The following is a 24654-nucleotide window of genomic DNA, read 5'->3' as shown; positions in this document are numbered from 1 at the left end:
TTTCATTTAGTCCTACCTGGAGTTTCTTATGCTGCAGTTTTCCTTGCCGGACACCCTGAAGTTCCCTCTTCACTACAGTATTGTGTGATGTTGTAAACCGTTGCCAGATTAAATGTGAATTATACCCACAACTCAAAGGTTCATATTGAATTAACAACCAAGAGTTCAAGAGTGGCAGAAGCCACAAAGGCTGAACAGGGTGTCCTGCAGTGCCAGGGGCTCTCTCTCAGCTCACCTCTGGGATGGGGCATGTGTATCAAGAGACCCATTTGAAGGCCAAGGCAGGAGCATCCTTGACTCCTACTCAGGGTGAGTCAGATTAACCTGCTGAGCTGACTGAGAGCAAATTATTCGTGGTTTGGTGTTGCAGGATTAGACTTCAATGGATTATTGAGCTAAACGAGCCCTCAGCTGGCTGCTGTAGTCAGTACCAGAGAAGTGGGGGACAGGGAGTGGAGAGAGATGTGGGGCAAGACCACACTATCCAGGGCCAGAGTGGGCTTATATAGACAACACAGAGAGGCCAGGAGTTTGCTTGTTGTGCACTTACTTACATAAAAGTAGGCAAGATCGGTGGGAAAAGAGAACATCCCTCATCAGGTAGGCACAGCTGGGGGAAAACTACTGGTGGCAGGTGGAAAGTAGCTGTGATGGAGACGGAATGAACCAGAGCAGGATAGATAATGCTGCGAGGTCTCCTTTCTCCCCAAAGGAAGGAGCATGGTCCATGCTGTTATCATAGGATGTCATCTCTGAGTAGATTAGGAATTTCTGGAGCCCCATTATAAGGAAGAGCTCTGGTGTAAAGAGCAGCAGAAATAGGACATGGCCCACCAGACACCACAACAAAAGCAGCCAGTGGCATGAAAAGGAGAATGTGGGTGAGAATCCTTCCTTTAGAAATCAGAGGCAGAGAGTAAAAACAAGTCTCCCAACGAGGAGAGAACAGCAGCAGTTTACACAGGTCCAAATACCAGAAGGCTCTATTATCTGCAAAATCCCATTCTGGTTTCCAAGTCCTGGCAGAAGCGCTTCTCTCAAGCGTTGGTGAGCATTGTGGCAGCAGGAATTAAAGCCATTTGTAGCAAACTGGCCTGATCTCCAAAACCCGACTCTATTTCTGCTCATCTCCATTTGATTACATGATGATCATTAGTCCCACACCCAGGGCTGATAGGTGGCACTTACGGAGAAGCACATGCAATTCGTTAATTTGGGAGCTGGCAGGAGCATGCCGCAGAGGGGTGATGCAAATATTGTTGCTTCCATCAGTGGCAATAGCAACTGAAATAGGGATAATGGGCAGTGAATGTATCTAGTGTGGACACAGCAGGAGCAATCATGCAGGTAACTTGGCTCATTTGTGTCTCTGACCCTTACCTTATTCTTCATGGGGTGGGGTGCAGGATTCAGTGGGTTTCCGGCTGGACCCTCAAGCGGAAATTGGACAAGTGGTGGCAGGAGCATGGAGGTAATTTGAAATGACTATCAAATCTTAAACACACAGATCTATCCAGAAGACCCCATCACCTGCAAAGGTTCGGGCAGGTCCATTTCATGAACATCGTGGGTTTTCAGGAGCAGGGTATATGGGCATGGGGGGACAAATGGTCCTGGCTATGGTGTTCAGGAACAGATGGGGTTCAAAAGCTCCTCAGTTTGTTTTTCACTTTTCAAAAAAAAAATCCAAATTCTACTAAAGACCAGGTGTTTGAAGGATCTCTGGCCCTGCAGAGCTTTTACCTACTGCCATCCTGCCCACATGCTGATCGAAGACACTCAGAGTGCTGCTGCTGGCTGTTTATTAGCAATCACTGATCAGGTTGGGAATGGAGTAAAGCTGCAAACCCACATCTTCCAAATTCTTAAACATATGTGTTTCTTCTTTTAGTTTATAGTTGTGTCCCTTAGTCACTGATCGCTCATATTTCCCCCTGCCCTCCCCAGTTAGGCTAAGCTGACAGTGTAGAATGAGCTCTCATCACAGACATGGAGCCCTGATAAAACCTTCAGTGGGACATACTCTGCCTCAGGTCATACCCCAAACCCTCCCTGCTTTCCCAAGCCAAGCCTGTGGGCAGGTGGACTCTTTTCACCTGATTGTGCTCAGGGAGGACAGATGAGATTGGAGATGCTGTCTGAATGAGAGGAAAATACAGTCTTGTCTGGCAGTCAAACCCAACAACAGCTGTGTCTAGCCCTTAGTCTCATCATCCTTTTGAAAAAGATCACCTGATAAATATGCTCTTAATAAGTGTTTTTTTTTTCCAAGCCAGGTTCTTGTTCATTTTACCTGCACTGGGCAATGCATTTTAGTCTACAACTGCTTCTTGCTGTTCTTTGGTGAATAGCTTTTCTGCGAGGTTAGAAGGGTCAGAACTGTCTGGCGTCACTCCATGGGCTACACCACCACATATCTGGCTACTCCATTACCTTTCTCCTGATCTCAAGGCTCCCCCTCTGTCCTCCTAGGGCTTCCCCCTCCTCTCCCAATCCAGAATTCATGTAGCAGCTGCAAGTGGCCTTTGTCTTGCATAATTTTAAACTTCTACAAATGAAGGAAGATCATGACCTTGTGCATGTGGCAATTTGCAAAAGGGAGAGAAGAGGCTACAATATGATTGTGTGACACACACTTGTCTTCATGGCTATCAGCAATAAAGTGTCAAAAAGAGGCAAAATCATCCTGCAAAGTCATTCCTGCAAAAGGTTTTGCCTCCTTGGATTCAAGGTTTGTGGGAGAAAGGAGCCATCCCCTGCACAGTGGCTGTTGGAATAACTGCATTGAGATGGGCCTGATTGAGATGTTGGGTTGGGTTCATTGAGCAAATGTCTGTACTTCTTCCCTGCAGCTCCTAAGAAAGCAAGGTTTGGTCCCAGAGTCACTGGATGCCAGATGGCCCCTGCGGTCTCAGAAGAGTCCATACTGCTTCTTCTCATTCTGCTGCTTCCATTTGGGCATCTGGTAGAACTCGTCCTTGGACTTCCCAAAGATGTCATAGAAATCAGCATCAGAGAGATAGTACTGCAGGGGGAGGAGAGAGCAAGGACAGGTCAGCTTTGGCTTTTGCAGAGGCTGGGACACCTCAATCAGCTGCATCCCCTCCTCACTGTGCCATCTCTGACCTCTGACTCCAGGCCAACAGCTCCTGTCCTTGTGGTGGGAAGTGGAACCCATCAACTGTTCCTCATCCCACTTCTCAAAGCACCAGGGGAATAAAAGCCCACCAGCCCAAAGGGATGATCTGGTTTTGAGGGTTAGCATGTTCTGGCTGGAACTTGGCCTCCACTTAATCACACTGAGGCCAGGACAATTCCTGGTGCATGGGAGAAGTTCTGCTAGCCAAGGTTGTGGGTGGTTTATTAGGCAGTGATTCACAGTGAAAGCATCCCCCCCCTTGCTCAGTCCCTTCCCCCAGATACTCCACTGGAAATGTTCACTCCCATTGTTGGAAAGAGAGAGAGGTTTGTAGATAGCAGGCTCATCACTGATACTGAGAAAGACCCTGTGGGAAACAGAAGTTGCATTTTCCCTGGGATTTGGGCAGAAGATAGCACTCATGTACAGCCCAGCTGAAATACATCCATGGGCATTGCCGTGGGGCAGAGCTGCTGCTCAGCTCTCTAGCTGAGGGTGTTGGCCTTTGCCAGGAGATCTGTTGGGGCAAGACATCAGTCAAACATGGGTTGTAGAGAGTAGAGGGAATCAACCCCTTGTGTCTCTCCCATCAGCTTGCTTGGACTCAGCTACAGAAGTTGCTGAAAACCTTGGGCTGATCAGAAATCTGAGACCTGGCATTCCTCCCTGTCCCTGGATGGGATTTGCCAAAATGCAAGCTTTATGACAAAAAAAAAACCAAACAACCAAAGACAGAATGGTCCCTTCCTGAAGGAGTTTCAAATGAAAACTAACACCCACAGCCCAAGCAGAATGCAAATCCCAGCTTCACTCTCAGCTGTGTCACCTTGTCTTGTGGGAACTGTCTTTTGGATCCTCTGTCCCTCCAAGGACAGAGGCTGGGCTGCAAAAATAAAATTCTATCAGAAGAAAATATTTTTTAAAATGACTACTTAAAATTAATTTTTCTGTCATTAAAAAATTAGAAACACTTAAGCCACAGTAAAACTACCATGATTTCCTCTCTCATGAAGCTCTTACTTTTTGATGAGATCTGTGTCTAGTTAGTATCTCCTTAAGCCTAAAGAAGGACTTACTAGTCTAAAGTACTAATGCACTTAGCCAATGACTAAGCGCCCAGTTAAGCTACAAAGGCATCAAACCAGCAAGGCTGTCACCTCTTTTTTAGTGGGATCCACGCCTTCTGGAAGTTCATCAACTGCCCTGTTCATCAGCACCTCTCGGGAATAATTTCCTTCACCATTGGGCACCAGAGAAGGGCTCCTGTCACTGTTGTAGTTGCTGCTATTGCTGTAGCTGTTGCTGTCATTGTGGTTGAAGTGTGATTTATACTCTGGAGAAGCATTTGCCGTACTTGAACCTGCCAAGCTGGTCGTGCTGAGGGTGCTCTTGTTCAGGCTGATGTTGTTAAGGTCCTGCCAAATGAAATGGAGGAAAACATATCAAGACAAGAAGCTCTGGCAGATCAAGTTGGGGGTTGTCCCAGGATCTTTCTCTCTGTTGGGGTTGGAGGGACGCTTTCTAGCACGGACTATCAGTAACACTTGGCCTGTTACTCCAAAGCAGCAAGGAGAAAGTATAAACTAAGACATTAGTTCAGCCCCTCCAAGTGTTAAAACTTGATGTTAGGAGTGCTAAAAACACAGCACTGATAAGAGCTCTTAGATATAACTGAAGATACTTATGGTATCTTAAGTTAACTGTGTTATATCTACTTAGATATATGTAAGTTAAATGTTGAGAAGAATGAGACTGTAGTCTCAATTCTTCTAAAGATAACAGCAGGTAAGTTGCATGTGGGAGGACAGAAGGCGAGATTAGATATCTACCATGTCTAAAACTTCTAAACTACCTGCATACCCCTCCCTGATTTGCAATCTCTCCTTATTCAAAGCTGCTGCCACTTCCTTACAGCCTTTCTCCTGCCCTTTTCCAGGGCAGGATTGATCTTGTATGACAGTTGTGTTGGGACTGTTGGGACCTTCTTTCCTCTGTGCTCTCTATCTCACATTGGGTATGTCCTTCTCGAGCAGGGGTCACTTGTCCGGAGTCTCAGGGACACGACCACTGCAAACTACTCATAAAACATTTAACTGCTCACTGTCGTAGCTGCACACACTTTTATTCGCATGCGTAGCTTAGAAAACAGCTGGTCAATCTCCTGCTCACAGGCCTGGAAAAGACCCACGAGATCTGTGTGTATTTATGGGTTATTAATCACATCTCCTTTTGCTTTCCACAGAGGAGCACAGCTCTGATCCTGACAGCCTGAGGTCCCCATGCCTGCTCTGATCGTTATGTCCTCTCCTTTGTGCGAACAGGCTGGGGCACGCGGTGGTGGTTAAACCCAGGTGTTTCCCACCCATGTAGTCAAGAAGCAACTCACCACTTTGATCTCGGATATAGCCGACATGTCTCCTAAGCTGTTCTTCATCTCCTCATAGGACTTGCCATCCTAAAGGTTAAGAGAGTTGTAGGAAACACAGGCCGCCTTTAGTTAGCACATGCTCCTGTTCTCTAACAGGGTCAGGAGACTGTATGAATTTAAAGCCCAGTGGTGCCCACTGAGATGCCACCTGGTGCCTTATGCAAACCCCAGCTCCTGGGATCAGGAGACTGTGCCAAAATCTGAGCTTTCACTTGAAAACAGAGAAGCAAATGGACTTTAGCCTTTGCAGTTAAACAATAAGAGGTGAAAACAGGAAATGTAAAGACTTCAGAGAGGAGAAGGAAAATCAAATCATATTTAATGCTGGATTTACATTTTTTAAATTTTAAATGAATCTTGTAAAGGATGAAAATCTGGTTTATAACATTTTTCCTTTTTCCCCCTTCTGTGATTCATTCAGCTAAGGCAACAGTTTTTTTTAAAGTCTCAATCCCTGACTTCTTATAATTTGGTGTCATGTATTACCAGCTACCCTTTATTTCCTGCAAAAGGAATAGACTAAATACATTGGCAAAGCTCTTGACTGTGTTTTCCTAAGCAGCCAGGAGATGTCAGTTCTTAGCAGAATCATCCAACAAAGTTCCCCAACAAGAAGAAAACAACATAAACACATGGGCTGCAGAGCAAACAGATTTAGACCCAAAACTGAGCAATGAACACACACACACCAGATGTTTCTGCGATGTCAACAGTTTGGATTGCTTGTCTGTAGTTGCTGAAGCTGCCTACAGGGGATATTTTTAGAGGCACATATTTTATGAGCTGTATCCTTGTTTTTCAGCAGTTCCTCAGGAAAAAACCTCCAAGTTTTGACCTTTGTTCTAAGCATCAATGTTGTTTTAAGGGTTGTTGCTTTGGGAGTTGCTGTCTTATCTGTCCAAATCTGGCTATCAAGACAGGCTCTCTACCACCATACTGGCTGCAAAGACAGACAATGCAAACCAAGCTAGGGGAAATAAAATATCTCTTATGAGTCTTACTACAGCGTGAAGTCCCCTGAGGACCTTTGTGCTGTTGCCCTGGCTGTCCCAACTGCAGGATCCAGCATGGGACTTCACTCACAGCCCTCTGGGCAACTAGAAAATATGAACTGTTTGACCACTGATGTTCATTGAAAACACCAGGAGAGAGAAGGGACAAACAGCAGCAGCCTACCGGGAAAGGCTCTCAGAATACACCACCTGGGAGCTGGGCTTTTCTCAACTGCCCATCAGCTAGCTGCCTTTTTCATTTAAGTCACTCACACCAGTGCCATCAGGTGGAAGGAATTTAGGTGCACAGCCTGGCACCATTGTTTCCACCTGCCTGTTTGTATGAACCACTACTCTGGCTGTCAAACACTAAAGCCCGCCCAGGATTGTCCTTTATTCCCAATACATGCTGTGCTGCAGCATAGTCCCCAGCAGGCTGGACTGGCTGGTGGATGGTCTGCATGGATTTAAGTGCATCACTTCTTCCTCTCCCCAGCTATGCGCATAGCCAGGGTCGGAGACACTGCATGGTGCAGCCTTATGCACTGGCCACATGAACAGATCTCTGCTCCACATTATACTCCTGAAATGATTTGAAGCCCATGAGTTTGAAAGAGGCGAGAAAGGATTTCTTTTTTTCCCAGGCATCTCCTGGGGCAGGTTTCCATTTCTACATAGCAAAGAGCTATTATTTGTAAATCAGCTTTTGAGAAGAAGAAGGTTTGTATGTATGTAGGGAGCAAGGGTGACCTCGCTCAGGAGCTCCTTGGCTCTGACGGGTAGTCTGCAAACCTGAACATGAGGCCTGTCTGCTCACATCTTTAATTTCACCAGAGTTTGCCCTTAAAGCTGGGTCATAACATTTTTTATGTGGCTGCATTTTGAAAAATGTATTCTTTATTTTTTATTTTTTTAGTTTTCTCTATGATGCTTCTGTTTTCACTCTGAAGATTTTACTACTAGCAGTCCCAACACATTTTCTGTTGAAATCACAAACCTGATTTGGAACCTAATTGGTTTTTCAAATAAAAATGTGAATATTGTGAATTCAAGCACATTTATGTATATTTACAGAAATATTGGTTTCACCAAACAGGTAGTTTTTGCTGGTAAAGGAATAAAAGCTGCTCAGGTAGCAGCACCAGGAAGCCATGAAGCTCAGGACATAGAATCACAGAATGGTTTGGGTTGGAAGGGATGTTAAAGATCACCCAGTTCCAAACCCCTGCCATTGTGAGGGACACCTTCCACTAGACCAGGTTGCTCCAAGCCCTGTCCAACCTGGCCTTGAACACTGCCAGGGATGGGGCAGCCACAGCTTCTCTGGGCAACGTGTGCCAGGGCCTTGTCACACTCACAGGGAAGAACTTCTTCCTAAGGTCTCATCTCAATCTCCCCTCTGTTGGTTTAAAGCCATTCCCCCTTGTTCTATCATCACCCCATGTCCTTTTCAAAAGTCCCTCTTCAGATTTCTTATCAGCCCCTTTAGGCACTGGAAGCTGCTCTAAGCAATCCCCAGAGCCTTCTCTTCTCCAGGCTGAATGACCCCAGGCTGACAAGGTGTCATAGCACGGTTTTGCTCTGTGCAGCATCAAGGATATGTTCACTGACAATAACACCCTTTAACCACCCCTGAGTATGTGTGCACACCGCAGGGCTTTTCTAGAAACTTACACTCCATTTGTAGGGGTCCCAAGCATTGAACCATCCTGTGAAGTTGAGGGGTTCATAGCCCTGCTTCACCAGTATTATTGGAGTTGCCAAGTCTCTCCCTGCTGGATGGGTCTTGAGATACTCCTTAGCTGAGGCAATTGCCTCATTCCTCTCATATGTGTTGGAGGCTTTGCCAACCCAAAGGAAAATCTGCAAGGAGAGAAGGTATTGAAGTCCAGTGAGTACTTAGGACCTGTGCAGATACGGCTGTTTATTCTTCCCTGCCAACTGGAGCAGAAATAAGACTGAAAAGGCTGTGTCCCAATAATCCCCTGGGATTATGATCCCAGATTTACTCCCATCCAAGAAACATTTTGCTTTTGAGACATGCATAAAGTATAAATATTTCAGGAGACAGCTCTTGTACATTTCAAGGTAGCTAAATCCCATCCTTGCATGGGCCAAAACTCTAACTCAGTAAGCAAACTCCTCTGAGACATTTTCCAACAGCCTAAAGCACATTGTCACCATTGGTGCTAGAAAATGAAGGGGAGGGCTTCTGGGTGCCACCCCCTTGTATGAGCTGGCAAAGACTGGAGCATGTCCAGCTCTTCTCACCTTGGAGCAGGGCATGGACCAGGTGCCTCAGTATCCTCCTTTCTCAAGCAAGGCGAGCAATGCTACCTTACTCACATGTTTTGTACCTGGGTGAGAAGGACTGGACATACACCTGCTTGCTTGACTGAGCATCATGAAGTGTTTGGAGATGGGACAGAAGGCATGTTGCCCTTGATTTCACACTGAATGTTGGATTCAAACCAATTGAGCCATAACCTGTCAGAAAGTGTCTGGGGAGAAGGGGAGGGGGGTTCTGTGCTGACCTCTTCCCATGTGTCTAGCAGCATAACATCATCTTCATCCAGGTCTTCCTGGCAGAAACCCACCACCTCTGTCATGATGAATCGGCCCGTCTGGTTGGAGCACTCGAAGAGGCGAGGCTGGTACTGTGTGATCTGCTCTTGAAACCTTCCTCATGCGCAGCAGGGAAAGAAAAAACAAGAGAGGTGGAAACCTTTTCCCCATGGTTTACATGCCACTACTTGTCATGACCTTGATGGAAGAGGTGGGAATATGGCAACACTCATCTGAGGGCATGAAAATCAGCAGTGTCAGGTCTCAGGGGACTGTTGGACCATTCTAACAATTTTTGAAGGTAACTTTTCCTCCACCCAAAACCAGGCAAAAGCAGAACACTTCTCTCATTGTGGAGATGAGCCTGATGAGAGGTGAAAGCCACATCACATTGCTTGATTGCAAAGGAACCCGTCACCTGCCCAGAGGGCTGGGGAAATCCAGGTTGTTCAAAAGCAGATATAGTTTCATGAATCTTATGGGGCTGCCCATAAAGCTAATAATGGCTAGAAATGGAGCAAGTGGTTCATGTAGCTCTTATGGCAAGCTATGGAATGGATTTACTGTGGGAAAGGAGGATGTAGCACACTCCTTTCAGCAGGGTTTGGACCTGCAGCTCCTACTTCACAGAAGGCCTGAACCAAAATCTAGGAAAGAGACATCTCAGTGTGGTTTCCAAACAAGCTTTTGGTGATACTCTAACCTTGTGCTCCCTTTAGTGAGGACACAGTATCAAAGTTTTGATCCCTTGCTTAATGTTGCCTGGCAAAACCTGGAGAAACAAGCAGGTCACTTTTACCTCTTTTCACTGGCATAAGGTGCTTTGCCACCTAAGGCTTCCCAGAACTCTGCTGGCTCTTGTCCTTCCAAAATAGTGTGCTTGTCCCTCTTGGAAACGATGTCAGCTACCCTTTTTGCCATCTCCCTCTCATCTCCACTGCATCCCTGTGTTCAGGACAGAAGGTTGAGGTGGAGTTAGGTACACACTGGCAAAATTTATCTGTGGAGAGAAGCTGGCTAGGTTCTACCCACCCCTCTGGAGAGTTTTAGACCTGCTGGAATGCTTTTGAGGGTCTCATCTAAGCTAGTCACTCAGAATACATTTCTAGTCCTTCAATGGGCATACAGTGCAGCCAATGGCATATAGGACAACACTCATAGAAAGGTTTGGCTTAAGGGACCTTTAAAAATCATTTAATTCAACCTCCCTGCCATGAGGAGGGACATCTTTCACTAGATCAGGTTGCTCAAAGCTCCATCCAGCCTGACCTGGAACACCTGAAATTATGGGGCCTTTGCAACTTCTCTGGGCATCACTTCTGCTTTGGTTTCATATACCATCTCTCTCATCCTGAAATTGAAACATGATAAATGAATGTGCTATAATCCTGGATAATTTGTTACAGCTGGGGTGCTGTAAGAACCTGGAGTGCTTTATTCAGCTGAAAGCTTTATGAACATCTAAAATGAGGTGAACCCCAACATAGGTTACTTCTGTACAGAGGAGGCTGTGTTACTGCTAATCCTTCATATATGGAGACTTCTCCAGCTTGCACCTTCCTGCATTGGAATTAATGGGCTGCCTGCCTAAGGGTATACCTCCATAGCTCAGTGGAGGTAGGATGCTCAAGCCCAGCATCAGCAATTTTGGCTCCCTTAAGCTGTTTCACCTCGACCCGTTGCAGTCTCACCTTCCCACACCACAGGTAGCAGACTTGGCTGGTTGTCAGCAGGAAGACATCATTGGAATTGAGCGAGGAGGCCCTGGGTGGCACCTCTGTGGCCTTTGTGTTCATCTCATCTGTGCCTCTCACCTGGAAGAGGCGAACCGCCGGCTCGGGTGCACTTTTCTGAGCCCGGCTCATGCCACCCTGCAAAAAAACAGAGAGAAGGATGGTACTGTGAGGTAAGGAGGACAATCAAATCCAGAGTGCAACTGATTGGAGGAAGAAGACTGTTGGGCTCGCAGCTGTAATGATGGAACATGGTCCTGCACAGAGCAGGTAAGGAAATTCAAGTACCTGTTGGTTCCAGGTCAGAATAAAACTTACATGGCATAACTTCCACTTTTCTCCCTGATTAACTCTGAGCCTTGACCAGCTCCCACTGAGATGCTCAAGTTCAATGTGAGCAGATCTTACTGCCTGCAAAGCATCTGCCATGTAGACAGGGAAAGGCAGCTGGACTCAGATTTCCAGCTGTGTGTGGCTCACTGAACATCTGCCACGGAAGCTATGTGGTGGGACCAATGCTGAGAACAATCCCCCTCTTCCCCAGCCATTTGCAATGCCTCCACCACAGATGTCAGCAGCCACTGCAGCAAGTAAAGTGGCTTAGGAGTTAATTCAGACAGGGACAATTCAAATCATGTAACAGTTTGTAAGCTATTTTGCATATCCTTTCTGGATAGTGTTATTTGTAATTGCCTTCTTATAACTCTGCAAAATATTTTGGGATAGAGTTAGAAAGAATATCACACATTAACACTGGAGCTCAGGGGTGGACAGCTGAGTCTGTGTCAGTCCAGGACTGTGTTTACACATATGGTGTTCAGGCCACTTGGGAAGTAGTAGAAATGTTCCACCGCTTCCATCTGCCAGCCCATGCAGACCTGGCAGTGTCATTCCTGATTATCAGCCCATTTTCTGGACTATTTCCATTCCAACTGCCAAGCCAACACTAGTGTTTGCACCTCCCGTTGCCCACATGGACAGAGCTGTGTTACCTCGTAAATGATCAGCTTGCCCTTGAAGATGGCCAGGAAGTGTGCGGGCTCCTTGCCCATTGTCACGCGCACCTGCACAGCCTCATCCCCATGTTTCTTGTCCAGCTCAATGGCATTAAGGGCACAAGCAGTGATTTCATCCACAGAGGCATGACGGCCCTGGGGAAGACAGAGAGATGCCTCATGCACTCTGATGAGATGCAGGGTATAAAGCTCTGCACAATGTAACATCTTGCCAATCCAAAGCCCTGCATATAATATCGTGAGATCAGAGTTAAATCTTCCAGATGTTTAAATTTCACTTGTATCCTGGTTTTGGAGACTTTAGCATCCCATTTTCAAAGCTTCTCTCTGCCTCTTAGGAGAGGAAAAAAATGCTTTAAAAAGGAAAGCAGAGGTATTTATATACCCACAGGGCTCCAGGAGCTGAGGCTCTACGGGACAATATGAAAGACTGCAAGGTTTGACCTCAGCATTATAAGCCCAAATATCCTTCACTTTTTCTGACACTGCTGGGTCTCAGACTGATGCCTTCTTGAGCTCAGTGTCCATGCTGCCCAGAAAGCACAGCTTGGGATATTTGCAATGGACAACTGAGGAGCAAAGGGTATCTGAGTTCTTCTGAATGCTTGGGTTGCAAATTTTTTGTGCAATTACTTCTTGCAGTTTCGATCTTATAGACAACGCAATCACTGTTTCTGTTTGACCTACCTGCCACATGTAGAGGACATAGTGAGGCCTGCCTGATCTCAAGTAGGTGTACAGGACCAGGTAGCAATCACCTCCATAGAACTGCCCATATGTCTTGGGATTCACCGGCTGCATTTGCAAGTCCTCAATCCTCCACACCTAGTGAAAGAAACATTTTGTTGAGCAGCAGTGGGGTCTGTAAAGACAGAGCACCCCCCCTTTGCTAGCAGACCACTGAAGTTCAGGTCTTCAGTTGGAAAGATAACCCTTCCTCTCTCTCCTGGATGCCAGTTCCCCCAGCTTGACTAAGTGCTTGCTGACAAAGTCCATTTTCTCCTGGCTGTCACAATACATGTGCCATTAATGGATCTTCAGCAGTCAGTGGTCCTCAACGAGAAGCAGTCTCCAGCTCCCTCACAGCCCCTCTCCCAGCCAGTTCCATCTTCCATGGGAGGCCACAAGAATGGGAGAGGGACTTCTGCTCCATACAAATTTGGTTGATATGGCCTAAACAAGAGAGTGTTTGACTGTATCAGTTTCCTGGCCCACACTCATGGCAGGAGAGGAGTCATCATGGTGACTGCTTTGCTCCACTGGTCAAAGGTTGGAGAAGAAATGCCCCTGAGCTACTGTAACTGATGCATTAGAGTTCACAAGCACTTTGCTCTGGCTGCAGCTGTGCTTACTTGGGGAGGGTAGGTGGGCACAGCATCACAGCTCTATACATCTGGTCTGTGTGAAACGCTGATTACTGCATCCTCTGCCAGCAAAAGGAGCTCTCTCACCTCTATCTCCCCGGAGGCATCATCTACCATTCTCTGCTCAGCAGCGAGCTCCGGTCTGGCATGGAGCTGAGTGGTGTCAAACTTCACCTGCTCCACCTTGGCTGCATGCACCAGCAGAATAAAAACAAGAACCCAGTGAATGAACAAGAACATACAAATGCCCTCACTGTTTTACATGTGAGAAAAACCTTGTCTACGGTTGCAAGAAGCCAGTCTTGCCACTAGTAAGCTAATACTGATTTTGGATTATGCAAGAGTTCATATGCTCCAGTGTTGACCTGTTACAGGTTGGCAACTGGCCATATGCACATTGCAGTGACAACTGGCTAGTAAAAATACTAGTTGTCTTCTGACTGAAAATTCATAATTGTTTTCCAAATCCATACATACCTCATTCCTTCCAAAATGTTGCTTTCAGAAATAAAATGGCTACATTTTTCCAGCTTATGGTAAGGAGAGAGAGTATTTATGGAGAGCACAGAGAGACAGAGGTGGAGAAAACTTGTAAGGGAAAGAGATTTGCAGCTCTCAGGCTATTATTGATGGAGACATTCAGCATCTCTGTCACCGTCCCATCATTCATCAAGTTCTCTCTCTTTGGTATTGTTTACTCTCTGGGGTTAATGCATTGTAATATTCACTTCAGCAGTGTGATAAATTGAGGCACCGTTTACACCTGGTGTAAATACAGAATAATTCCATTGATGTCAGGAGGGTCTTGGGTGGATGCCAATGTAAATGAAAGCAGAATGTTGTATAACACTTCCTCATCAGGTTTAGCATCAGTCCTTTATAAAAAAGTTCTGAAAGTATGAAATTTTGCATACAAATTTTCATTGATCTTCTGTCAACATTTACATTTGGATTAAGTAGTAGTTTGGTTCATATAAGAAGCCTCAGCAGTTCTCAGTGCTTTTCAGCTCCTGAATCCTTTGCATCTACTGAAGAAGGTGGAAAATACAAGGTATGGAAAGCATGTGCACTAGATTTTCAAAATACTGAAGGCAGGAAGCAGTTAATGTGAATGATGTTCCCTCAGCTGTTGCTTAGCACAGGTAGGAAAGACAAAGTCAGGACAAACATGCTCACCAATTTTGCCACTAGTGTAGATTTTGCCCAGTCCTTGTGTTTCATCCTTTTCTGTCCACCTCTGGAAAAGCTGTTTAAACATGGCTGACTCTGCTCCATCACTGATCACTTCAATGTTGATGGATGAAGGATAGCCTTTGGCTTGGATAAAACCCTAGTGGGTTTGAAAAAGGACATCAGCGGGGATACACCAAGCTTTTTAGAGACATAAAGAGGGATGTGGACCTGAAGCATCTCAAAGAGTGAACATCCCTCACTGAACACAGTGGCATGACCAAGGACAGTATTCACCACAAGACTTGCATTCAGACTTATAAACGGAGGTGTCTACAAGCTCTCACACATAGCCATGTTTATTTTTGTATTTAGGGACTTCACCCTATCCCTACAGATCTGCTGAGGTCATTTGGATCCTAAACTTAATCTCTACATAGCGCCTTAGTCTTGAGGAAAATGTCTCTCAGTGGGTCTCATGAAAAGCCTCCTTCTCTGTCTCAGACAGTTCTGTAGATGACTTCTAGTGATGGATCTAGGAGTGAAGGGGAGGGAGCAGTGATACGGTGTGCCCATGACCCAAGAGCCTAGTTCAGTTCTTTGCTTTTTTACAAACATTTTGTTCCTTTCTTAAACAGGAAGACGGATCTTCCTGTGTTATGATAGAGGGCATGCAAGGTAGTGAAAGGATGGAGTCAGTTAAGTACCCCACAGCATGATGTGTGTTCTGAAAGGACTAAATTCTCACAAATCTCTGCTTTAGTTTTTTAACTTTTTTCCCCCAAACCCAAATTATTTCTTTACGATAGAGCTACTATTGAGTTAGAAGACTACTTCAGCAGAGGTGCCTGGAAGAAAATTAATCTGTGTTCTGCCACAACACCAAAGTCATTGTTCAGTTCTGGGAACTACTCTTATGTTTATCTCAGCAGGCCCTGGGATGACCTGGAGGTTCAGTGCCTGCAGTCATGGTTCAGGGAAGGAGCCTGACTGTGGGCTTCTGAGCATTCATCTTCTGCTGTAAATACTACAGCCACACACTACCTCCAGGGAAAAGCAGAGCAGATGGTCCTCCCATCCCTCCCAACTGCCGCACTGAAAGAAAGAGATATCTTTTGTTCTACATGTGTAGCCCAGGGCCAGAATTTGAAGAGCTGATTGCCTAATATAAAGCATTTGAGCTAAGCTTTTGAAAAGAGCACTGCAAGATAAGCTTTAAGGTGAAGTTTTTCTAAGCTTTTCTTCTCTAAGACAATAGGTGCAATCTGTATTGAATCTGGATGTCTCCAGGTAAGACCTTACTGATGATGGAGCTGCTGAAGTTCAGTATATCCTAGTAAGAGCTCATGGAAGATGAGTCTGTTTATGGTATCCACATAACTGAGTAAACGAAATAAAAGCTATGATCCCTTGTAGTCTTCACTTCAGCATGTCAACTTGTAAAAAAACCTACTAAATGCCTTTCTTGCTCAGGCTCCCTTGAGGCTAATGTTTTATGGAAAGAAGTGTTGAGGCACGTTCTGCCAGAAAATAATTTCATGGTAGCTCATCTGGAGGAGCACCAGGGCATTATGCTAATGCGCACTTTCTCAACATGAATCCTGGTCTCGCCTCAGGTTTGCCAATCTGAATTAATGGCAGTTATTAACAGATCTCTTTCTACCCATTGGAAGAGCCTTGTATCACCTTCAAATTCACATGCAGAACCTGGGCCCAGACCCATTGGTGATGTGAAAAGGACATGTTGCTGATAATGGACTTGCGGTTGAGGCTTGTAGCACCTACATTAAAGGTCTGGCTTTTACAGAAAGCCCAGATCAAGTTTCTCACTGACTTGCTCAAGATGTTACCTTTGGTTGGGAACACAAGAGAGTTTCAGGGTCAAAGCAGTGGTCCATGCTGCCTGGAACAGCGGCATTAAGAGATGCTCTTTAGTGAGCACACACGAGCTTGGTGGCTGGTTTCAGTTTGATCCCTTCACTCTCCTCAGCATCCACAATATTGGGTCATAGATGTTAGAGATGATATAAAAGCCCCTTTATTACCTGTTTATGGACCTGTTGACCATGAATTTGTCTAATCCCATCTTGACCCTGCTGATTCTCTGTGTCCAATCAACAGTGCCAGCAGTCCACCATTTACTGAGTAATGAAGATTTTCTTTTATACTTCATTTTCTTTATAAATTTCCTCCTAGTTTTAGTGGCAGGTCTTTGTTCTTGTGCAATTTGGTGACTAGCAATTTTGTGTTTGCGTCATCTTGCCTTGCTTAGACGTGCAACTTCTCTCTCTGTTATTACGCAGGCCAGCTCTTTAAGACCTACACTTAATTGCAATTAGTGGTCAGATCCAGATTTGCACTTAGTTAACCTCCCATGACACTGTTTGCACTATATTACAACTCACCACAGCTCGAGAGAAGGCTGCTTTTTTCTCTTCCAGGCTGGAGGCTTTTCCTCTCCAGACATAAATCTTAAAACCACCTTGGTCTAAAATATAGCAGTCCTGAGGTGAAACAGAAAAAACAGATGTAAAAAACTCCACACAGGCAAAGGTCCTTGTTTGTAGCCTACTCTGGTTGGGTCCTTCATGAAGATTCAGATTAGATTTTGGTTTAGCTCATTTCCTTGCCTTAGAGAGCTTCAACCCTGGTGCAATCATTAGCAAAGGCAACGCAGGATGGTTCATAAATGGACCACACCTACCATCAACCATACAGTGCAAGCACACCTGACCCAGGGAGCTGACCTTTAACTATAATGAGTTAAAATATGTATTTTTCTTAAGCATCGCTCATCATTACCATCTCATAAGAGACGTTCCCAAACCGACAAACACCAGCTCCAAAAGGCTGGAGGAAAAGTGCTGAAATATAATCCTCAGCCTGCTGTGCTTCAGTGCTGCTGATGGTGGTGCTCATTTATGCCAAATCTGCTACTAAAGGAGCAGGAAAAGTCGGAGTTAGACATCTGCATGACTATTCTGTGTTCCTAGTCTGGAGCTGAAAGTGTTGAATCATTGTGAAACACAGCAGAATCCTGAACCCAAAGGAGATGAGGTGGCTGCCAGGCAGCCTGTCTCCACTGCAGAGAGCTGGTGCTTCAAACAGACAACTGTGTGACCAAAGGCTTCTCATTTTTCAGGCTGAACTTTGACAAAAAAGAATGAAAGTTTCATATTCCTGTAAAAGGAGACTGAGATTTAACAAGGCTGACACCAGCATGAATAAGGGAGCTGGAGCCTTGCAGCACTACACTGGCTTGGAATAGGCTTGTTTGTGCTGCAGAGAGTTAAGGATGAGCAATTCTCTGCCAAAATTCAGCCAGGAGGATATTAGGAAAGGTTTTGTTTTCTGAAAGCCTTTCGCCAGAGGGTCTGTAAGCAGTCTCCTTCCAGTGTGCATCACCGAGACCAGCCACTTGCTACAGCAGGATAACTATCTTCATGATTTTGTGAGCAGAGTATTCATTTGCCCTGAATTCTGCAGGTGGAGGGCTATCCCCAGATATGGGGTATTAAGAAGCCTTATTTCCATCTGGAATTTATTCTTGGCCCACGGCTCTCCTTGACTCTGACTGCCAAGCTAATATCATCCTTGGCTGAGAGGGTCAATTTGCCATCTCCTGTTAGAACAGCCTCAATGAATCACCTACCTTTGGCCACTGAGGCTGCAGTAGGCCACTGGCTACTACTGAGGCTGTGGTAGGGCTACACTGTCCTGTTTTCAGAGGACACCTGATAAACCTGAATGATGGAAGGGCTGGTAATTTTCACGAAATGGGGTATCCCATTGAAATAAGTGTTCAGCTGTTCAAGCCCCACCATCCTTTTCTCACTGTAAAGGCTGATGGCTTTCTCTCACCTCATGCTGGAGCAGATCCTGCGTCAGGGGCCGGGTGGCTACCTCCTGTACCATCAGGTCGTTGTCCTTCTCATAGACGCTGGAACACAGAGGCATCAAGCAGAGTCAGGCTTCACAGTGCTCACTGTGAGAAAGGACAGGGTTTCGAGAACTTTTCCGGACTTACTGGTATAGCCGGACATTTGCTTTCTGCAGCTCATCTGCTTTTGTATCCGGGATGGCATCTCGGAGCTCCCCACGCCTCTCACCCAGCACCATCTTCATGATCTGCATGAGGTCCGGGGAGTCTTTCTCATTGTCAATGATGCCAATTTGAGCGCGGCCGCCTCTTTCACTGTCCCTGATGCTGCGAGCCAGCATGAGACCCTGTACAAGGATCAGCAGGGGGTAAATCGTGATGCTGAGAACAAACTCAGTGACCCTCAGACCTAAAGCAAAGACTGAGCACCAACAGTCCAGCCAGATTACCACAGCTCTCTGAAGCTTCTAGTGTCCTCCAAATTTAGCTATTTAAAGTAGTGTATGTGTCTGCAATGCCTGCTTAGGAACTAACTCTCAGGAAAATGTTGCTTATGTTGGATCTGACCTATCAATAACTTGGTTACGTGTTCTTACTTGTCTCATACTGACTAAGCTGGAATCACTACTGGGGCTTGCTCCCACAAAGCACAGGCATGTGGTAGCCACAAGAAGCATTACCCATGTCTGGCTGTACATAAACAGGTCCACCGATCTTGTGACATGCTCTGGGAGAGACACGCACACTGAGGACATTGCTGAAGACAACGAGATGGATGCTGCAGAGCTGCAGGACCCTGGATGCTCCGTGGTGACTTTTTACATTTAAGTGTTTCAAGTATTCAAAAAACGTGGATGCTTTCTGTGAAAAAAAGCAGTATGAATGCCAGGCAACTAATTAGGCAGAAATCTCAATTTTCCACTGAATTCTCTTTTTCCATGTCTCTTACCACAATAGCTCTGAAAGGGGCCCCTCTTTGTAGACCTAGAAAATGACCTGCTTGATTGCCAGGCCTGAAATGAGCCATGTCCTGTTCCTCACAGCAGCTGTCCCTCTACCTGCTCTCCCTCCTCTGTTTCCTGAGGGTTTCTTTGTCTCTTCTCCATTCTGTATTCAATCTTCTCCTCTAGCCATTGTGTCCTGGAAAACTGCCTTTCTTGTGAAGCTCCCACCTCTCCTAGCTCATCAAGTGACTTCATGCGAAGAGCGGGCCTGCCTACCTTTTCACGAATATGATGAGTGGTTATGAGTTTGGCCACCAACTTTGCTGATGAGCCATTGACATGATTTCTTTATTATATCTCTGTATCTCACTTTTTCTATCAGGAAAATAACAATAAGACCCCTTTGCAAAGTGCCTTAAGAGCTATGGATCTGACGTATCAACACTTGGGTTATGTATTCCTACTTGTCTCATACTGACAAAGACTGAATTCCCAGTGATGCTGCAAAAAAGAAAGGAAATTCATCTACCCCTAGTGTAGTTACTGCAGCCAAACCTACTGGTGTTACTGACTTTTTAGTCCTATGTCATACAAGCCATAGGGCACAGAGGGATGGAGATGGACCTCCCCAGAGGGGGCTGGATGCCTTTCTGGAGCCAGAGCTAGTGATGTGCCCACAGACACTGAGGCCAGGTCTGAACTAAAGGAAAGCAATTCCTTGGGCCTGTGATACCAGCAAATGGGCAAGCAGAAGATTTACCATGATTTTCTCTGTTTACCTCTGTGTTGCTGATTTCACTGAGATTTTCACTGTGCAAATGCTGAATGCTGTTTTTCTATTTTTTTTATCCTTAGGCATCAAAAAATATTACTAGTAAATAAAGTGGCTTTTGCCTCTACTCACTCTGGATTTCTCAGCAATGCAGCAGCTGGGTCCATTCCACTGAATCAGCACTTTCCCAAGGTCCAGCAAGAAAACATCACCTTTATTGAAACTGTCCCAGGAAAGTGCTACCTGTCATGAAGAAATGAAAGTGTTTGGCAAACCAGGGAGGACAACGAGCACTGCAGGAGACAAATCACAGCCACTGGATCTTGCCCCTGGGGGATGTAAGAACTGGTATGCAATGACACACTCATTTTTCCAGCACTCAGCTCTTCACTGAGCCCAATGGCTTCTCTCATGACAATACTAAACCCTCTAGTGAGGTCTTGAAAATTACCCTGTAGTAGGGGTCCTTGAGCAGAGGTGAGCTAGCTATCAGGTGAACCTGATTGAAAATGAGTGTAGGAGGAGAGGCAAGGAGAAATGATCCATAAGGAGAGAGGTCTCTTCTTACCTCTGTGGCTGATACATGCTTCTTCCCCTTGACATGAAGAAGACGCTTGATGTTGTACATATTGGTCTCCACATGCTTAAATCCTGAAGCCACTCCTCCCTTCTTGTAGCTGTGGTGTAGCAGGGAATAAAGTGTTAGAGCTGGTTAGAAAACACTTTCACCTATATGGTCTGAGAACACCTCAAGATTTTGGTGATAACTAAAATATCATAGCTTGGAAAAGGCTGGCAAATGTAGTGAGGCATGTGATTCAGAATACTTGAGATTTGTTTGGTCCAGTTTAACATATCCACAAGAGGATGCTGTGGTGATTAGTCTACCTGTAAAGATGTGGAAGGAGCCTGCTTTAATTTCTCATTCTGCCTCAGACTTCCTGCTCAATCTTAGGGATGTGGTTTAGACCAAGATGAAGCCTAACTTGTACTGATTTCAGAAGCAGATATGTTTCCAAATAGACTTATAAACCTACATGTCCTTCGAAACCTTCATTCTCACTTACTCATCTTTAAGATGAGGGTAAAACCAATTTCCTGTCTCACAAAATTCCTGAGGAAACTCATGAGAGCTTGTAGAGAGGCACAAAGCCAGATTGGGATATAGAGTATAGACCGAGGATGGGTTTTCATCTGAGTCTTCTTCAGCTGTTTAAAAGCAAGGCACTTAAGCTGTTTATTGGCAATGAAGCCCCACCTGGAAGACAGCTATTGAAGTCACCTTAAAAGACCCCAACGTGAGCAAAGACCACAAGATTGGATTCAACAGTATCTTTTAGGTGGCAGAAGTTTAGAGTCACACTTTACTTCCACTACATGAATATTACTTGAAGTATGAAACAAATCAGCACTTCAAAGTGAGTATTAGTCTGAAGTGCCTTGAACAGGCATATTTATCTGAAGTGTGTGGAGGAGAGGAAAGAAGACCCTAGGGTGAGCAAAAGGGAGGTTAAGAGGAAAGTACTGCAAATATCTGGGAAAATTACCAGTAGAACAAAATGTCATGGTTCCAGACTTAATGAATATAAATGATTCTTTCAAAATGAGACTTTTTTCTTCTGGATTTTGACCAACTTCATCACTGATCCATAGTTTTCAGGTTTTTGAAACACTTATGGCTCTGAGATATAGAGAAGCAGAGAAATCCCAGGGACCACGACCCACCTCGTTGCAGGGTATTTTGAACTACTCACATAATGCCATTGCGGAAGTAGCTTTGGAAGGTCTCAGACTCATGTCCCTGCACTTCCCGGTGCTGCACAGGGTTCCCTCCAAGCGCATTGTCCAGCTGGGTGACATACAGGGCTGCGGCACCTTGTTCATCCTGAGATGAATCCTTGCCAATCCAGTAATGCAAATCCACAGCAGACCCACGAGAGGCTCTTTTGGTCTGGAAGAGGTGGGAAAGATGAGTCAGAATGAAGAGGCAGCCCATATGTGTGTTTCAAATAATATCACTGCCCCAGGAGACCTGCTAAAACCTGGAAAAACCAACCAACCTTTCCCAGGGCTTTTCCCAGTTCTGCCTTTCTCCTGGGCAAGGGGAGGCAGGACAGAGCCTTAGGATTCTCTCTGGCAGCTCAACCTGGAGCCAAGGACCTTATTCAGGAGAACACTAATGGGCTTTATGTACAAATTGAACTGAAGGATGTTACTGTCTGATATTCCTTTATAACTCTTGTCATCAAGGAAAACTGAGCACCTGTGCAACTACAAAATTTAATTTGTTTAACCTGTTGTACTTTTGTACAGTTTTTTATTCAAACTTAAAGGAGACTCTTCTCATAGATTGCCTTTTTAAATGTAATGTACACTGCTGTTTATTTGCCTGGAGATACTATCCTTTCTTTCCTGTTCTCTTTCTCATATCACACTACATAGTAACACAAACTGCCTCTGAATTCCTGCCGACTTGCAAAACAGACATAACTCCAAATGAAGCTGAGCCTATGTGTGCATGCTGTGATTTGTCTTATTACAGAAAACCCCAGTAGCCTAGAAAGAGGAGACAAGCGATCTGAGAACAGGTATTCTTATCGTTATCTGAGTTGTGCCAGCTGTTTTTCAGCACATACTGTGTTAAACTCCATTATGGACACCTGGGAAAGGTAATAAAAGCTCATTTTATAAACTGGATTTGACACTAAGTTCTGTTTATTTGCTTTGTGCAGTGATACCACAGCGAAACATGGGAGAAGAACTTGGAATAAAATACAGCTCAGTTCCTCTAGCACAGATAATTAATTTGTGGCAAAATTGCTCCATTCAATACATTGTACTAAACTCCCTTTGTCCTGCACACAATCTTTGTTTGGAGAGCCTCCACTGAATACGCAGAATGCAAAGATGAATATTTTTATCCTCCCATCTGCCATGGCAAAGGAGTGTAGTGGATTGATTAAAGGGTTTTTCTACCTGGAGAAGATATTGAGCCTATGAGCATCAGAATCTATACTGGTATTCACAGTAAACTCCTTGCAAGGACACTCATATTCTGTTCCAAAGCATGTCTTTGGTGGCTACTACCAAATCAGTTCAGCATTGAAAGACAGCATAAAGGCTCTGCATGATGAAGTAGAGCAGGAGACTCATTCTACATCACTATCCCAGCCTGGTTTCCTGGCTTCATGTATAGTGGATGTACAACTGTTTATTGTGCAATAGAGGTGGCTTTGCTGCCTCTTGACTGATGGAGATGTTTGCAGGAGGGACACTCAGACTCAGGAAGTGGGAAGTGCTTTTGGTTTCCACTGTCTGGAACTTTTTTAATTCAATGGGCCCTGGGTGGCTCTATGCAGATGAAAAGATTCGGAAGGAATTCTGGGGGCTGAGTGCAACACACCATCCTTCCACAGAGGTTTGGGAACACAAGGCAGTTTGCACAGCCCATAGGGTAGAGCTGGTCTTCCCAAGTTCCTCATGCTTCTGGTTAGCCTGGGTTCAGCTGGCTGCAAGTAGGTCTGGACCAAATTTGTGTGGGACAGATGAAGTGTCCTAATGGGGACATGAGAAGGGCTGCAGAGCCTCTGTGCTGCTTGTGTGATGCAGAATAGGTGGCACACCTCCATAACCCACATCATCTGCTGAAAATGAGACCTTCCATTTGGCCACTTCTCACACCCTCAAAAGACTCCTACAAGGCATGCAAATGTGGTCCTTGATTTAGTTTGCCAGGAATGTACTGGCTATTTTGCCATGTCTGGACATGACTCAGTTGATTAGAAGATAAAGGATTTTAATGAATAACTAAGCTAATGGCTCCTCAGGACTTCTGATTTACTAAGCATACAATATTGTTGCAAGAGCTCCATTAAATGCAGGTGCTTGATTAGGTGGTGAACACACATGCACAATCACAGTGGTGCTCTCACCAGTGAGGCTACCTAGATCCAAGTCAGAACTAAAGAAAAAGGGTTGAACCAGTTGCCTGCCACAGTAACCAGTGTTTGCCAGCCTTACTTACATGCAGAATTATGTAACAGTCTCCTTCAAAAAATGTCCCATAGGCCTTTTCAGGTATAGGAACCATCTTCATATTCTGTAAGGAAAGGAGAGTTTGGGTCATTACTAGAACTTCAGAGCCAGAAGCTGATGTGTGTGAAACAGGACAGCTGCGGTGCACTAAACACTAAGGTGATAATTGGGGTTTGCAGAAGGAAGAATCTGTGTGGTGCTTGTGAGCTGGGAAAAGCTGCTTCTGAGGGAAATCCCCAAAGTACTAAGGGGTGAGAAGGGACAAATTATAGTGCTTGGACAGACTGACAAAGTCTCCTTGACCTTCTACAATCTTGTAGGTATAGAGAAAGAAGACCCAAGTGCTCCAGAGCTTGCATTTGTAGGTAATTTCCCAGGAAAGTGAGCACATCCCATCCTAAGTTTAGTTTTGGGGCATGGTTTTTACTCAGTACTTATAAGTTCAAGGATAACTTTCAGAGCTCTGGTAAGATGACCACTTTACCAGGGGCTCATATCAACTATCAGTGCTGAGAAAAGACAAACTTGAGGACACTGACATGTCCTTCACTCCTCCAGACCCAAATTGTATCCTAGTCTCATACAAGTGCACAATTAACTAGCCATGCCTGCCCAG

At 45.2% G+C, this 24654-nt stretch overlaps 1 protein-coding gene across 3 annotated transcripts in view; it reads right to left on the bottom strand.

Moving 5' to 3' along the window:
• Window positions 1-1785: 1785 nt before the first annotated feature.
• Window positions 1786-24654, bottom strand: part of VILL (villin like) — a 36048-nt gene continuing 13179 nt past the window's right edge. For all 3 annotated transcript variants that reach the window (XM_062621366.1, XM_062621365.1, XM_062621364.1), the window contains exons 3-20: window positions 24028-24102; window positions 21758-21954; window positions 20572-20680; window positions 20136-20246; window positions 18435-18634; window positions 18269-18347; window positions 16813-16911; window positions 14414-14567; window positions 13325-13425; window positions 12561-12698; window positions 11850-12008; window positions 10816-10995; window positions 9924-10069; window positions 9094-9238; window positions 8234-8422; window positions 5526-5594; window positions 4297-4554; window positions 1786-3025 (exon numbers count right to left, since the gene is read on the bottom strand). In XM_062621366.1, coding sequence (XP_062477350.1) covers window positions 2912-3025; window positions 4297-4554; window positions 5526-5594; window positions 8234-8422; window positions 9094-9238; window positions 9924-10069; window positions 10816-10995; window positions 11850-12008; window positions 12561-12698; window positions 13325-13425; window positions 14414-14567; window positions 16813-16911; window positions 18269-18347; window positions 18435-18634; window positions 20136-20246; window positions 20572-20680; window positions 21758-21954; window positions 24028-24102 — 2523 coding nt within the window. In that variant the 3' untranslated portion in view covers window positions 1786-2911. The remainder of the gene's footprint in view (window positions 3026-4296; window positions 4555-5525; window positions 5595-8233; window positions 8423-9093; window positions 9239-9923; window positions 10070-10815; window positions 10996-11849; window positions 12009-12560; window positions 12699-13324; window positions 13426-14413; window positions 14568-16812; window positions 16912-18268; window positions 18348-18434; window positions 18635-20135; window positions 20247-20571; window positions 20681-21757; window positions 21955-24027; window positions 24103-24654) is intronic.

This window comes from Pezoporus occidentalis, unplaced genomic scaffold (genome assembly GCF_034315485.1).
Source record: "Pezoporus occidentalis ecotype Australia unplaced genomic scaffold, CSIRO_AGI_Poc_V1 ctg23, whole genome shotgun sequence".
In the NCBI taxonomy this organism is placed as follows: domain Eukaryota; kingdom Metazoa; phylum Chordata; class Aves; order Psittaciformes; family Psittacidae; genus Pezoporus; species Pezoporus occidentalis.
The sequence above is the reverse complement of the archived record's forward strand: the minus strand, read 5'-3'. Positions and strand labels throughout refer to the sequence as shown.